The sequence below is a fragment of the Primulina eburnea genome, chromosome 1, assembly GCF_022965805.1.
Source record: "Primulina eburnea isolate SZY01 chromosome 1, ASM2296580v1, whole genome shotgun sequence".
Lineage (NCBI taxonomy): Eukaryota > Viridiplantae > Streptophyta > Magnoliopsida > Lamiales > Gesneriaceae > Primulina > Primulina eburnea.
The window spans coordinates 57,376,945-57,394,078 of record NC_133101.1 but is presented as its reverse complement, the minus strand read 5'-3'; the positions used below and the strand labels follow the sequence as shown (position 1 = coordinate 57,394,078).

Below are 17,134 nucleotides of genomic sequence, written 5' to 3'. Positions count from 1 at the left end.
AGTGATAATGATACAATAAAAACATGATATGTAAGAAGGATGGATTTCGATGTACATGGTATAAAGATATTTTACGATTGGTACACATGCATATTTTAAAAAGTGAGTATCATGTAAGACCGTCTCACGGATACTAATCTGTGAGACGGGTCAACCCTACCCATATTCACAATAAAAATTAATACTCTTAGCATAAAAAATTAGAGTGAGTCTCATGTAAGACCGTCTCACGAATCTTAATCTGTGAGACGGGTGAACCCTATCCATATTCACAATAAAAAGTAATACTCTTAGCATAAAAAGTAAGATTTTTTCATGAATTACCCAAATAATAGATATGTCTCACAAATACGACCCGTGAGACCGTCTCACACAAGTTTTTGCCATTTTTTAAATCTTTACGTTTGTAAAATTAATGTCATTCAATACTAATAAAAATATTAAATTATTTTACCTTAAAAACCATCAAATTATTTTTTATTAACAAAAAACCCATCAAATTAGCATCAAATAAATTGTTTTTTTTTAAAATAATGTTTTAATTTTTTTAAAAAAAGTTTTTTGGAAGAATCTTGGAGAAAATGGGTCAGTGTATATAGCATGGGAAATGCATGGTTAAAAGGCCGCCTGTGAAAATGTCAACCAGAGTCTTGTCTCTTTTGACTGCCTTTGCCGTGTCTCCTTCTCCAATTCTTTCCTTCCTCTTTCTCCAAATTCTTCTTCGATTTCTCCTATTGAATTACCGATTTTTTTGATATGGGATTGATGTCATGTTCGCCGCCGATCTCCGCCGTGAGCCCACAGTTCGCCGCCATGTCTCTTCATTCCAGAGTCACCGGTGTTGCCAGAAATCCATCCCATTTTCTCCTACGACCAGTTGCACAACGAGCTGCTCCTCTTCCACTTCGGATTATTTCGGGTCTTCTTTGACCCTACTGCGGCAGTCATCCCGTAGAACCCATCCGGTTTCTCTCAAGAAATTGAGGCGATCATTCTTTATTGTTTCTGGTATCTTTGAGAAATTCACTGAAAGAGCGATTAAAGCGGTCATGTTCTCGCAGAAGGAAGCTAAAGCTTTAGGGAAAGATATGGTCTTTACTCAGCACCTTCTGCTGGGTCTTATGGCAGAGGATCGCGCCTCGGGAGGGTTTCTAGGTTCTGGTATTACTGTGGAAGCTGCGAGAGAAGCTGTGCATAGTTTGTGGCAGGAGGATAACGGGAACGGTGGGAGAACCGGGGATGTTTCGCAATCGGAGACGTCTGCTACGGATGTGCCATTCTCCAGCGGCGCAAAGCGAGTTTTTGAGGCTGCTGTGGAGTATTCAAGGGCTATGGGGTATAATTTCATTGCGCCGGAGCATATTGCAATTGGGTTGTTAACTGCTGATGATGGAAATATGAATCGTGTCTTGAAGAGGTATAATTCGATGATAAATTTGTGGATGATGAGTATGTTTTGAGCAAGGCTATGGTAGCTGACCAGTGGAATGATAAATTTTTCATGTTTGTAACCCCAAAATATATTATGTACTTTATCTGAACTGAGCTCTATCGATCATCAGTTTCATCACTGTTGCAGGATAGCGTTTATTATTGCAAAAAATAAAGTTGTAAAAATTAGAAAAAAGCGGATTCCCTAATTTATTTAGTCCATTATGCATGGATTTAAGGTATCAAAGCTCATCTTTTTTTGAACGCTTAAATAAAAAATTGAGAAACTTTTTCTTCTGAGCGCCTTGGAAGAGTGCTCCTCGCAGAACTGAAAGTGTCCTGGATAGATGATGCTCTTTTGTGCAGTGTGGGTGATGAATTTTGTATTATGAACATATGTTCCTTCTTTAATTTGGTCGATTTACTTTTGCTTTCCATCAATAATGTATCATAACAAGTGATTGCTTTTATATAGATTGGTGATATCCTTTTTAGTGAGATTGAGCCGTATACCCCTAAGCGTTGTGCTCCTAGTGCATTTGATTGTATTTGTGATTCCAACTGATGATTTCTGTGTTTAGTGGTTAACATAGTGTTATTTTGAGATGAGATTTAAACGATTTCAGATTAGGGGCAAACGCAAATCATTTAACAGCAGTGGCAGTCTCTAGACTACAAGGGGAGCTTGCAAAAGAGGGAAGAGAACCACCTACCTCTGCATTCAAGAGGTCACGTGAGAATGTCGTTCCAGAGAAAGTCGATCAAGCTAGATCAGCTGAAACGGGGAAAGGTTTGAAATAAGATGCAGTTTTCCCGATTTCTGTTCTTGGGTTTATTATTTGATGAGAATAGAGTAAATTTTATTGTCGATTGATTTTTATCAGAAAAAAGAGCTCTCGACCTATTCTGTGTGGATCTTACTGCCTGTGCTAGCAGTGGACTCATCGATCCTGTGATTGGACGTGAGAGGGAGGTGCGGAGGATTGTTCAAATTCTCTGTCGAAGAACCAAAAGTAATCCAATTCTTCTCGGTGAAGCTGGGGTTGGTAAGACAGCTATTGCTGAAGGGTTGGCAATAAATATTGCTGATGGAAATGTTCCCTTTTTCCTTATGGTGGGTTTCCTCTTAAAGGGTGAAAAATGCTCTTTACTTACTTTCGAGACTAATCGTAGTTTTGTTCTTAAGAGAGTCTATTTCAAAAATATTTTTTCCTTCTTTGGCAGAAAAAGCGTGTTCTATCTTTGGATATAGGACTACTGATTGCAGGTGCGAAAGAAAGGGGAGAGTTGGAAGGGCGTGTGACCATGCTAATTAAGGAGATTAAGAAGTCCGGTGAGAGCATGTTTGGCTTATGTTTAGGATCAAATATCGTTTATGTTATGACGTAATATTTCAGGGAATATTATCCTCTTTATTGATGAGGTCCATACTCTCATTGGTTCTGGCGTGGTTGGACGAGGAAATAAGGGATCTGGGCTTGACATAGCTAATCTTTTGAAGCCAGCACTTGGGCGCGGTGAAATGCAGGTAGCTATTAGTGATATAGTGTTTTCTTCACTGTTGCATTGAGAAGTGTGTGTACTCTGTCGATACTTTCATGAATGAAAATAATCAAAACATATACTTCCTTACACGAGTGGGTTCCATAGCCTGCCTTTTATATATTTAGAATTAGAATCATTGATAAGTACAATTTCCACTGAAAATAGTAATCACTAATGTGTCACGGATATGCTAATATGTGCTTCAATTCATAGTTATATGTTAAGTAGGAGCAACTTAAGGATTTTCTTCGTCTGTTTGGTGTGCCACCTATTTAGTTACCACATTACTTTCTGATATCTGTGAGTGATATAATTGTATACTATATGTTAAGCACAAATAATTTAGGCCTTTCTTTTCTGTTTGGTTTCCAATTGAATTTACTGAAGTAATCTCATTTTTTGTTGATAAAATTAGACGGAGTTGGTTGCGTGTATGGTTTTATGCATTATTATTAGAATGATCTAGAATTATTTGATTTTTTAATGAAATTTTTTTCCAACTTTTGATCTATCTTGTATAAACTACATGATGACAAACAATTTGTAATGCGGACGAATTACATGTGCTGTGTAGCTAATAAAGAGAGGTCTGGACATCTTTTTGTTGTCTCATTGCACTTACATTTTGCTTGTGGCAGTGTATTGCATCTACAACTATTGATGAATTCAGGTTGCACTTTGAGAAAGACAAAGCATTGGCCCGAAGATTCCAGCCCGTCTTGATTAATGAACCAAGCCAGGTAGCAACAGCAATTTCATACTTCCGTTGCGTCTATTATAATATTAGGATTTTTTCCCTTTATCCCCCTGTCATTTATACCATGTGGTTTCTTTGAATCAATATATAGGAAGATGCAGTTCAGATCCTGTTGGGTCTGCGTGAGAAGTACGAGTCCCATCACAAATGTAGATACACATTGGAGGCAATAAACGCTGCTGTGCATCTGTCTGCAAGATATATTCCCGATAGATATCTTCCTGATAAAGCTATTGATCTTATAGATGAGGCAGGAAGTAAAGCTCGTATGGAGGCATCCAAAAGGAGAAAGGAAATGCAAACTTCAATTCTTTCGAAGTCACCAAGTGACTATTGGAAAGAAATTAGAGCTGCACAGGTTATGCATGAAGTGGTATGCTGTTACTCCCTATGTCACCAGTCCTGCTTGTTTTAGTTGGCCAATTCTTTTATATCTATATTCTCAAATAGAGTAAATCAGATGTCTGGTGTATGAGCAGTCACTGGAGATAAAGTTGATTGAAAACAGTGATATATCGAGGATGCAAGATAATGAGAAACTCACATTTGAACCTTTTTTGCATCCCTCACTCTCAGATGATGAGTAAGAAGCTTGACATTCTTGTTTGCTTGAATAAACCTCAATACTAGAAACTCAGATATATTCCCCTGACAGATTTCCAATGGTTGGTCCAGAGGACATAGCAGCTGTTGCTTCATTGTGGTCGGGGATTCCAGTGAAAAAACTGACATCTGACGAAAGAATGCTGCTAGTGGGCCTTGATGAACAGCTCAAGAAACGGGTCGTTGGTCAAGATGAGGCTGTAGCTGCTATTAGTCGTGCTGTGAAAAGATCCCGTGTTGGCTTGAAAGATCCAGATAGACCAATTGCTGCTGTGCTCTTCTGTGGTCCAACTGGTGTTGGAAAAACTGAACTCACCAAAGCATTAGCAGCAAGTTATTTTGGTTCTGTTAGTAATCTTTAACTGCCATTTATACTTCTGATTTCATCTTCAAATGATTTCTTTAGACAGAACTATATGAAATTTTCAGTCAAAATAACATATTTTCAGTTCACTTATCAATCGAATGTAGTAGTCGGCATGCTGAAATAGTGTGATCTTGCACTCATGTAGGAGTCAGCCATGCTAAGATTGGACATGAGTGAATATATGGAGCGGCATACTATAAGTAAGTTAATCGGATCTCCCCCTGGTTACGTGGGTTATGGAGAAGGAGGCACTCTTACGGAAGCTATCAGAAAACGACCTTTTACGGTCATCTTATTGGATGAGATCGAGAAGGCTCACCCAGATATATTCAATATTCTCCTGCAGTTGTTCGAAGATGGTCACCTAACAGATTCTCAGGTTTGCCTGTTTTCATATCTGTCGTGTTGCATGAACCTGTAAAGGCACGTTTTTCGTCCCATAGTTATAGGGGGTTTGCCATTGTGATGCTTTATCTATGTTGGTTTAACTTCTAGTCCCCTGGCTTAATTCTTATCGGTTCAAAGCATTTGATCACTTTGGTTGGAATCTATTAATTTTTTCCAATTGTAAATCTCTTTGATCCACTGTGGGCTGAATGTTCATCCGTAAACCAAGCTCTTAAACTTGGGAATCAGAGCACTGTGAAATTAGTTCTCACCATATTTTGGAAAACTAGCATGATGCACGTGCGTTGCACGTAATATCAATTATATTATAAAAATTAAAAAAATTGATTTTTTAAAAAACAATTTGAATCATTTTGTTATTTATTTGGGCTTAATTTCTTATCATATTAGACGATTTATAAGAACTTATATAACTTATTTTCCAAATTGTTTTCTAAATTAAAATTCAAGTAGTTGATTTTATGTTATATAACAAAGTGTATAGAACATAATAGATAGAACTAAATGAAGTGAAACAAATTCTTTTAAAAAATTATATATTCAAACACCACGTATGAAGCATAATAACCTAAAAATCAACCAAATTATGGATTTTATCAATGTATAAATCATAATCTACATAAGCGAAGCATACTAAAGACAAATAATTATCAATTTAAAATAACTGTGACTAACTCATAAAAACAATGTTAAAACAAATGAAATAGTAATATTGATAGTAAAATATAACTCATGATATTTTATTTAACCTCTTAATAATTGTTTTACTTTTTTTTTTACAATTCTATATCATGGATAATAAATTCTATATATCGATATTTCGTAGACTACCATTGATGACTATGTAGACTACCATTGATGACTATTAATTTCTTGTTAAATAAGTTTTAAAATAATAAATAAATCAACAAATACAAAGAAATGCACATTCAAATAAGATTATATGATAAATATCAAATAAACTCATATAATAATTATTAATATAGATTTAAAACTATTGGTATGATTTTCACCATTAAAATTTGAAATATAACAAAAGAAATCAACTTTCATAAAAAAATGTTATTTTTGTATCTATTGAATTAATTAGTTTGATTTCAAAATAACTAAATACCATATGTAAAATTCTGATACTTTAACAAATGCTAATCAATGATCATTATAATTATATTTATTATAAAGATTATATCATATATTGTTTTTATATAGAAAATAACTTAGAATCTTTTTATTACTTATTAAATTTCTTTTCATGAATTACATATTCAATGTTTTGACTGATGATTGATTTTATCAGTAATACATGTAATTTTTAGTTATACAGTTTAATAAAAGAATTATGCCTATAACATATATATTTGTTGTAGATAATTTTTTTTCATATTTTTTGAAATCGTACTATCTTTTAAAATCGGAATTAAACTCTTTACTTTCAATTATTTGTTAAAAAAACCCATAAAATATGTTAGTTATTCTACTATTGCACATATGTTATAAATTTTTCACATATCTTTTTGTGATACTATAATTCATTACTTAATTAAAAATTGCACTAAAAATATAATTACAAAATTACAATAAAATCATTAGGAATAAATGTAGAGAGAAAATTAAAATGATAAAATATTTAAATATAGTATAAAGATGAGTTATTTGATAAAATTAATATCGGAGTTACATTCTATTCTATTTTTATAAAATATTATATTTGTTCATGCATTTAGAAATTAATTCATAAAATAAATTTAAAATTTTGATTATATATAATTTTCCGGTGTGAGTATTTAATGGTAAAAAAGTTTACAATAAAATCATGAGGAAAAAATTGTAGAGGGAAAATTAAAAAGATAAAATATTTAAATGTAGTATAAAGATGAATTATTTGATAAAATTAATATAGGAGTTACTTTTTATTCTTGAAGTGTGTGTAGAAGATTAATTTTGTCATTGCACAATTGGAAATATAGATTTTGATTAATATTATTTAAATTCACAATTAAATTTAGGTTTATAAAATATTATATTTGTTCATGCATTTAGAAATTAATTCACAAAATAAATTTAAAATTTTGATTAAATATAATTTTCCGGTGTGAGTATTTAATGGTAAAAAAGTTTATAATGATGAAATTATAAGGTTCTAAATGTCAATTGATTATTAGTAATGATGAGACATTTATGTCTTATTATTTTTATATTTACATTACAATAATAATAAGTTTTATTTTGTTCAAGTTTGCACGAAGGGTATTCTTGTCAATACACAATCGGAAAACAATGTCAAGAATCCATACTTTTATAGGTATATAGATTTACATTACAATAATAATAAGTTTTATTTTGTTCAAGTTTGCACGAAGGGTATTCTTGTCAATACATAATCGGAAAACAATGTCAAGAATCCACACTTCTATAGGTATATAGATTTGAGGCGCCCAAAGTTTTTCACATTGGGTTGTGACAATTTGGTTGAGCTAGTGATTTCCAGCCAAAATGATAAAAGATATCTACTCTACCAGTACCAGGAAATATTAGTTTGTAGGATTAAAAATGAAATTTAACTACGACAACAAGTTCAAATTGCAAAATCCAACGGCTATGAGATCAACAAATTGCAATTTTTCCACTTCACTGCATAACAATTAGTGTTCTTGCCTCTTGGTTTGTTATGCATACTTTTCCATGATTCTAAATGACAGTATCTTTGATTTTCTGCTTGATAGGGTCGAAGAGTATCATTTAAGAATGCACTTGTAGTAATGACGTCTAATATCGGATCTGCTGCTATTGCAAAGGGTAGGCAGAATTCCTTTGGTTTCTTTACTGCTGAAGATAGCTCGACATCGTATACTGGATTGAAAGCTTTAGTGATGGAGGAGCTGAAGGCATACTTCCGTCCCGAGTTACTTAACAGGATAGATGAAGTAGTGGTATTCCGCGCTCTTGAGAAACCTCAGGTTCAGCTTCTTGACCAATGGTTCATTTTTGTTAGTTGACCGCGTGTCACATGTTGTGAAGGTTAAATTATATAGACATCATGAATTTTTCAGCCTCACCATACAAATTATTGAGGAGCTTTGAATCAATCACCGTGTCAAGTTTGAATTAAAGGGCTTTATCTGTGAGCTCTATCCAACCTAAAAGAGTTGTTAAGATTGATGAAAATTTGAGTAGTGCAGCATAACCCAATAAATTCACAAATTGGCTCATAAAGACTTGAGATTTTTCTTTTCGTATGTGTTCCACTTAATTTTTATTTGTGTTTAGGAATTACCCTTGTCTATGTGAAAAAAAATAACATAATGGTTAGGAGTTAGGAGTGCCCCTTTGCAGTCTCCCTCGGAAGGTGTGGTAGGTTCAAAGTTGAGTTTGAAATGTTTCAGATTCAACTATGAATTCTAGTAAGAATCATTTTTATATTTATGTGAGGTAAATGCATCCCTTCACAATATATCTAAACTAAAACACCATCTATTTCTTCCCTTCCGTTTGTTTCGTCAAGATGATGAATTTTTGTTCTCCATGTGCATATAATGATGATGGAATTTTCTTCTCCATGTGCATCAGATGCTCGAAATTCTTGATGTAATGCTACACGAGGTGAAGAAACGTCTTACCTTGATGGGAATCGGTCTGGAGATATCGGAACCAGTCATGGACTTGATATGCCAACAGGGATATGACCGGAGCTATGGTGCACGACCTCTGAGGAGAGCCGTTACACTCATCATTGAAGATCTGTTGAGTGAATCCATACTTTCTGGGGATTTCAAGTCTGGCGACGTTGCTGTAATTCAACTAGACGAGGGTGGAAACCCGGTTGTCAGGAACCAAAAGATCCAGTTGTCTGATACAACCCCCATATTATAGTGTATTGAAAATTGAGTTGATTTTGTACAGCTTGTATAAATGATTCATGTAATCAACAATCAGGGTTGTGTATAGAATATGCCCTGTATTCATTCTTTGCAGCATGTTCAATTATATATTTGGCTCTACACAAAAAGGAGTATTGAATGAAGGAATGATGTGTTGCTGCAAGGAGTTCAAATAAGTGAGTTGAAATTTTTTTGTATTTATATATTAAGTCGGTTTGAAACTCGAAAAATGGCTTCAGTTATAATTTTAATTTGTTGTATACCAATCCGAGATTTGAATTCCATCGAGTTAAATATAAAATTATGATTTCACTTTTGCAAACTTGTTTTTTTCTACAATATTATCACGATATTAAGAGCCATGATTATTGATAAATATATCAATTAAAGATGTATTTCGTTCGGAAAGACGTTAAAAAGTGTGGATGTATGCTGTCAAAATTTTATTTTATAAGAGTTGAATAAAGTCAGTCACTTGCAGAACAATAAAATTGAGGTTCCACATTTTTTTTTTGAGGTTCAGCATTTTTTGTTCATCTTTATGTGTGTTTTCCTTTATAAACATTCATGTTAACTTCAATTCGAATGAAGAACTAGATAGGGTAAAACGGGCTAGAGGGGCGAATTGACCCACAACCCGTCATTAGGCCGGAGAGGGTGGATCGACTTCTCTTTTGGTGGATCGAAAAATTATCAACTCAACCCACTTATTTAAGTGGCGAGGTGAGTCAACTCGACTAAACTTGATAATTTTATGCGTAATTTGATAGTTGAGATTGTCACTCAACTCATCTATTTTATATAGTGAGAGAGGTCGATTCGACAAGCCTACGAGCCTAACCCATTCCGACATATCTACGAAGAACCTTCTTTTATTTCCATGAAAGAAAATAAAACTAATAGTTTCAACTACCAAATTAATGTTTAGATTTTTTATTGTTGTCCTAAGATATAAAATGAACGTATCCAACTGTTGTTGGAAAATAAACTAGATTTGAAAAACACTACTCCACTGCTGAATTAATTCGTAGGCCATGCAATATTTGATTTGTTATTTAAATTGATTTTCTTGTTCTTCATGTATTGCCCCATTGATGCTGTCTTTAACATGTCACTTGTAATTGAATGTTAGTAAAATATTATTTGAGTTTCTTTGAGTTGGTACACAAAACGTAAGCCTAGATAAGGTATTAAAACCTTTAAAAAAACTAAAATTAATAAAGTCAAATCCTAACAATTCATGTAGATTTCAGACCGATGTCAATCAATACTCGACAGTGTCTGAAGTGAAAATTTAATACGACATAAGCCACGCACAAAAAGAAGTGCCAGGAGATATGTGCAATATTAAGCTAGAATCATAAAAAGAAGAAATAAAAGAAACATTTAAATCAGTATAGATATGAAATCCAGAGAACATCCTACTAAACCAAAAACAATATGGTTTTTTAGAAACATCAGCAAGCATCAAGAATGATGCAGGGTTGCCTGGAGAGATCAACTCAGTATAAATACGAGGAACGTTGGGCAGGGGCCAAGGCAGGGGCAGGCACAGTATTAATAGCAGCACCAACACTGCGAGAAATGTTTCCCAAATAAGACCCACTTTCCACAACTGAATCAGCAAACTGGTAGAGATCAGAGGCAGTACTTCGAGTTCCAGAACCAACATTTGGGTTTCCTGCAAAGCCTTGGGCAGATGTTGATGACCGGTACAAACTAGTGAGGCCGAGTGACGTAGGTTGGGAGGCATATTTTTCGATCAAGGCTGCATCCACATGCCATGAGTGTGGCTGAGTACCGTGATTTATTACTTGCCCGTGAACTCCAGCATATGAACCTGTTGAAAGGACAACACCACGGTTTGCTGATATGTCGGCAGGTGGAAGCATGTTTTCCGGTATTAAGCCAGCACCAGGTCCACCATACACCACAGATGGGGTAGCGGAATAATTATAGATGTGACTAGGAAGAGCATCAACATGATCTGGAGCATTATGTTGTGGGCCATGGCCAGTAAAACGCGCTCGTTTTGCTTCTTGAATTTTCAACTTTCTAGATGTATCAGTTTCGGATGTTTTCCTCTTATTCCCTTTTTCTACTTGCTTCCTATCAAAATTTGCAATATCTTTTTCTAAACCTGAAATCTTTTGAAGAATTTGCCATCCAGGAAGAAACTTTGAAGGGTCAATCTCGTATCTTTCCAAACACTCTACAATAGATCGGAGAGGGGCTAATTGCTTCTTGTTTGCTTCAAGCTGCGTAAGGAGAAAATAAAGATCATAAATGAAAAATATTGAAACTACACAAGTAAAAAAAGATCCCCCGGTAGGTTTCAGAGTTGATTCAACATTAAATCATATGTAATACCATTGCAGCAGCTGAGCCCATCGCTGCTTTTCTTATTCTTTTTCCGGTTTCTTTTGATTCTCTTAGAAAAGGTATTAGAATTGTTTGAGGACTAAACCTCTCAACAAGCCCAAAGGTATACACCAAATCAACAGCATTGAGTTCCTTTTTATTGTTTATGAACCATTCCACCATCTCTGCACGGGTAACAAATACAAATAGGAACTATTATTAGCAATATCAATTGAGATAAGGTTATGCATTAACTATTGCGAAAGAATATCAATTGAGATTAGGTTTAGCATTAACTACTGCGGAAGAACAAACAAACACATAACTATAGAAGAAAGCAAAACGGTAAAAATAATAGGCAGGGCTGATGCACAATTCTCGAGGAAAGTAATTAAAGATAAGGACTAAGGACTCCAAAGTTGAAGTATATAGGTAGAAATGCGTTTTCCATTATGACTGCCAAATCAGAAGGAAACATATAAGATCCCTTGTGCATAGGGACTTGAGTAGAAGCCGATTCCAAGATCAGATACCAACCCGAGAAGACGACAAACTAATAATCCAATTCAAATGGCAATTTTTGTTTTTTTTTTCCATTCCAAGTTTGAGCAACATAATGAACAGTGGAATGGACTGTGCAATGACTTTTCGCATCTCACTCACACAACTAGACATGGTTCTTAATTGTACACAGATCTCTTTCAATCTAAACTTTTCGCTTCTATACTCGTCAAGTTCTGCACTTGGGCCTTTTTCCTTTTTCACTGCCCAGGAGGGCAAAAGCTCGAGATACACACAAAGACAACATAAGGTATAATTATGAGGTGAAGATATCATTTTAGAAGGTATAATTGTCCTCAACTAGTTCGAGGAAACTTTTATGAAGATCTTGGTTTAAGATATGACATGCATATTCTCCAAATATTTATGTCTTATACAGCAGGCGTGTCTTTCCATATCAATAAATTTCCTTCGTAGCATGACCAGGTGCTTTTTTCTAATATTGACGGAACTAATATATAATTGTTTTCAGTAATACGTCTCTAATCCTAGCTGGTAAGTAAACCACTAATCCACTTCTCCACAATTTCACTCCGATACTTGATAAAATGAATCCTGGTATCCTAATCCAATATGAAAAATGTCTAAACCCTCAACATCTGCATCCTTGTTAACAGTTGGGTCAGCGCATTTTTAATCAATCCGATGCTACATTTGTCTCCCAACAACTCTCTATACATAATCAATCTACAAGTCTGAGAAAATAGCATGTAAACAACTTTCTCCAAATATTTTGCACTAGAATAATCAACTTTATTTGCATGTAAAGAGAACCCAAGCTCAATCGCCTTGACATGCAATATATGGTATCAACAAGAAAAAATATGTCAACACAGAAATCATACACAAAAGGATGATACAAATCGGCAATTCAAAATACAGTAATACGAAAATGTGGAACAAAGCTAAGTCGCAGAGCCTATATTTCATATACAAATGTCAAGTGCTCTAAATTTACAAGGAAATAAAGCACCACCTGGAACTTTATTCATCAGCTCACGAGACTTCTGGAGTACACCCAATATCTCCTTGCAATTCCCGGCCACCACCAAATCTCGAATATCATCCCTCTTAAATTTATTCAATATCCCAAAACAGGAAATAAACAACAAAAGTCCACGTGCATCGATCTCACTAGCCTTAACCACGCCTCCTTCCAACAACAATCTCTTCCGCCATGCCACTGCCACATTCTCTGCCTCCTCCTTTACCCCCTTATCAATCGTCAGTGCCCCATCAACATCATCCATCCCCATCATCAACAAAAAGCACTCCAATATTAAAACTGACGCTTCGCGAGCCGGAATCATGGGAGAATTCTTGGTATACGCCTTACTCCCCTGCAAAAAGAATCTACCCAAGCACTCCAAAACTAACTTTGAAGGGTTCGGCGCCAGTTTCAGCGCCTTGGGTACTTCTTCACGGAGCTTATCAATATTAGAGAGGTTACCAATTAAGTACTTCTTAATATCCCGGCTACACATCGTTTTGCATAGCTTCTCGAGTTCGGATAAAGGGGTCTTATCCTCCTCCTGCTGTTTGTTCTGCAATTCTTCTTCCTGTGTCGAATTAGGCAACTCTCCAATTGGGACGGGTAGAGTTGAAATATTATTAGTCTCCGATGACAGTTTCGACAAGATCGCAGTTTTGATGGATTCGAGGTGGTTCTGGAGGTCTTCGTAGCATTGGTTGAAATCGGTGATGGCGGAGCATAAGCCTTTCAGTTCGGTGAGCGAATTGATGAAGTTAACTGGCGATTGCTCTTCCAGGGGAGATTGTAATTCTTGGGGTTGGGGAAGGGTATGGCTTAGTGGGTATACAATTTCTTCCTCTCCAAGCGCGGGTGCTGGTAAGGTCTCCGCCATGAGCGACGGCTCCGGCGACCCACAGGCGAACGTGTCCGTTTCCATCCGGGAATCGTTGAAGTCGTATCGAAGCAGAATAGCAGATACAGAATTATGTTCCCAGGATTGAAAAAGGCCCTAATTTTTCATTTGCACTCCGATAGGAAAATTAATTAATATTATTTTGTACTAAACAATATATATATATATATATATAGTTATTCAAAACATATTCTTTTTCTTTTATGAAATCAAAATGGAATTTTAACCATTTTTTCCTCCCAAAAAATATAATCTCTTTAACTAGTCTACCACCAACCAAAAAAGAATATCTTTAGACCCAACTCTATGGTTTCTTTTATTTTTTGGATCACCTAATCTATATGATTTTTTTTAATACATATAGGAGAGATGATCGATCATGAGTTGCCAACTATTCGACCTTGCTTATTATTCATTGATATCCCGAAGGTATTGTACCATTAAGGTATGTTTGGTAGTTATGATAAAAGAATGATTATTAAATAACCATCTCTTATCTTATTTTTGGTTCATTTTTAATTTAATATGGAGGTCTTTTATTATGATTGAAATCTCTCACTATTTATGTTATTTGTGTTATTAAATATCCCTCCTCAAAGGTATGATAATGTATAATTCTTGAATAGTGATAATGATAAAATTATATATTGACTATAATACACTTGAATTGTCTTCTTCAATATAATATGAAAATTAAAATTAATGTAAATTTAATAATTAATATAATATTTAAATTTTTATTATCCGATATCGCGATATCTATCAGCCTACCCACAGGCATAGCGTCTCAAGGATATCCCACATCTTAAGAAATATTGCAAATCTCACATGGTAGAAAGATATTTCATCACCATCAACTATTACACTTCATTTACTTTCAATGCAAACCATAAATACACAAAACAGATATGTAATGCAAAACAACTGACAATTGTGCATCATAGATGACTATGCGTAAGTGTTCTTGCTGGAATATTTTTCAACTTGTCGTCACTAAATACAAAAATGAACAAATATATACGGCTAGACAAAAAAAAAAAAGAAATTACAAAATCGTTTACTATGGAGTCATAGTGGGGTTCCATTCGGATGCATGATTTTGCAAATGCTCAACATCATGAGCTACTCAATTACCACCAATCTAGTAACCTTTGTTTCCCCGAATTCGAGCTCTCATGTCAACCTGGAATAGAGGTATAAATATTGAGTGAAAATTTAAAACTATAAATACACTTCGGCGCGATCAAACAACAAAATTTACAGCACAGAGAACAGATAAGCCGGCCTGTCAGTTTTATTAAGTTTTGCCTATTTTGAAAAAGCATGTTGACTCTTAAGTACCTGAAACTGCTAAAACGAGTTGTATCCTTTCTATCAAGATATTAGAATGTGTTAACTTCGGTTGAAGAATTGCAGAAAGGAGCAGATCAAAATAAGTTGACTCTGAGAGTTATACATCAACCAGTTCTAAATGAATAACATTTATCATGATAATTCATTACAATTTCCCTCTAGTTTCAACAGAGTCCCGATTATGTCCCTAAAGATTGACAGGGACCAATTTTGTCCCTCTTCTATTAACATTTATCCAATTACATCCTTGCCATGCATCCAGTAACATGTAATCATGTAATGAGAAGAAAAGATACACAAAATAAACTCTATACAACAATTTATCACAGATGATCATTCATAGCTGTAAATAACAGACGAAATAACCCTTTCCAGAGCACTCTTATAGCCAAACACACTTTCTTAAAACCAACTTCTACTTACACTAAATCAGTACAACAGAACCATACATCGGGTTTGTGTTTGCTTTTCTGATTTAATATATAAAATTATGCATATTATAATAAAAAAAGAAAATATTTTGTTAAAATGGAAAATGGGTGAGCGACCATGTTAAAATAGGCTGCCTTAAGATTCCCTGTTAAACTTTTGAGCAAGAGAAGTAGGAAGCAGAAATTACTTGCTCTATGAGCAAGCTCCACAAAGTTCTAAATAATTAATGATTGACGTCATGCAACTTCTACGTAGAGATTAACCAAGCCGGGGTTGCAAAGAAACATGAAAAATAGACAAGCCACTCATAAACACAAACCACAATCTAAAAATTTGATACCACAGAGTTCAACTGTGATGGCAAATCAAAGATAAACTAAACTACATATTCAAATTATAGACCGGTTAATTGATAGAAACCACTCTTACCAAAAGCTTGAGCTTGTGGCAGGTATTTAAACATGACTGACAATATAACAATCACACAACATAATTATTAATCAGGCACCGAACTTTAAACCTTTGGCCTTCCCATTCAAACCAAGAGACCACGTCAATTTCATACCAAAAAATCGAAGGGGAGAAGAACACATGCCTGTCCTCTCTTGCAGTTGAAATATGTTTCCCTCAGTCCCACACACTCACTAGATATTTTCGGGCTTTTCTCTTTTGCACATTCTCTGTAATCCCGGTTCTCCACCTACAATAACTCATTCTTTCATCCATTAAAATTTTAGCTCCAAGAACTAAACCAAGCAATAAAATGAAAATAACTATTTTAATAAATAAATAATTTCCATCCCAAAAACAATAGCCCTATCAGCAAAAATTCGTCCGCCACTGCCACCAAGTCTGTAGCAAAACAATCAGGACAACAACCCGGGGACAAATTAAGTGAAATGGTCGATTATTATACCACAACTCTATGTTTTGGCTCCCTAAAATCAGTAAATCCCTTCCTTAGCTACTGTCATCGACAATTCAGGGTCGAGCTCCGACAATAATACACGAATCTGATTTAAACCTAAATCAAGTAAATATGTCAATGGAACAAACCGGTACCCGAATCTTGGAACACCACAATTGTCACTTGTAATCACATTTGAGGATCTTTTCAGCAAAAATTCAACAAAATAAGTCCACCCAAAAATAATCGCGCTTGTATACCTTAACGCAGTCGGATTCACTGAGGCATTTCACGAGTTCCATGGCCAGACCTTTACAGGACTTCGCCATTTCTGTTAACCTTTCGTTCTCCGTATATCAAACCTCTCCCCTCCCAGGGTTTATTGCCAGCTAGTTTTACGAGGTTTGGGCCATCATTCTTATTTTGGCCTGATTTGTTGGGCCTTTGAATTTGTGTCTCGTTAATATATATAACTTACATTTCGATTGTATACATTAGCATGTAGTCATCTATGAATTCAGAGTAGTGGTGCAAACGAGTCAAACTACTCGTGAATAGTTTGGTCCAAACGAGCTCGAGTCGAGTTCGAGTAACTCAAATCTTTAATCGAGTCAAGTTCGAGTTTTACTTGTGTCCACGCGAGCT

General features: G+C 35.0%; 3 protein-coding genes across 4 annotated transcripts; 1 reads left to right on the top strand and 2 right to left on the bottom strand.

The window, feature by feature from the left end:
* The first annotated feature begins 614 nt into the window (after nt 1-614).
* On the top strand, nt 615-9,219 carry LOC140833399 (chaperone protein ClpD, chloroplastic-like). 2 transcript variants are annotated; one of them, XR_012118462.1, is made up of 12 exons: nt 615-1,417; nt 2,058-2,221; nt 2,316-2,545; nt 2,656-2,764; nt 2,829-2,959; nt 3,615-3,716; nt 3,825-4,106; nt 4,213-4,316; nt 4,389-4,683; nt 4,849-5,082; nt 7,912-8,068; nt 8,679-8,900. XR_012118462.1 is itself a non-coding variant. In XM_073197748.1 (12 exons), the coding sequence occupies exons 1-12, from the start codon at nt 771-773 to the stop codon at nt 8,979-8,981; spliced, it is 2,835 nt and encodes a 944-aa protein (XP_073053849.1). In that variant the 5' UTR covers nt 616-770; the 3' UTR covers nt 8,982-9,219. The 2 variants fall into 2 exon arrangements, 1 of the variants encoding a protein (XP_073053849.1); XM_073197748.1 differs by having other exon boundaries at nt 616-1,417; nt 7,835-8,068; nt 8,679-9,219.
* Nucleotides 9,220-10,363: 1,144 nt separating this feature from the next.
* On the bottom strand, nt 10,364-13,921 carry LOC140833388 (protein FRIGIDA-like). Its single transcript, XM_073197742.1, has 3 exons — nt 12,888-13,921; nt 11,360-11,535; nt 10,364-11,247 (listed from the first exon to the last, which is right to left on the bottom strand). Exons 1-3 carry the CDS (start codon nt 13,819-13,821, stop codon nt 10,492-10,494), a joined length of 1,866 nt encoding a protein of 621 aa, XP_073053843.1. The 5' UTR covers nt 13,822-13,921; the 3' UTR covers nt 10,364-10,491.
* A 759-nt stretch (nt 13,922-14,680) lies between these two features.
* Nucleotides 14,681-16,900, bottom strand: LOC140812943 (uncharacterized). The gene is made up of 3 exons (XM_073171325.1): nt 16,750-16,900; nt 16,178-16,282; nt 14,681-14,980 (listed from the first exon to the last, which is right to left on the bottom strand). The coding sequence occupies exons 1-3, from the start codon at nt 16,816-16,818 to the stop codon at nt 14,939-14,941; spliced, it is 216 nt and encodes a 71-aa protein (XP_073027426.1). The 5' UTR covers nt 16,819-16,900; the 3' UTR covers nt 14,681-14,938.
* Nucleotides 16,901-17,134: the final 234 nt, after the last annotated feature.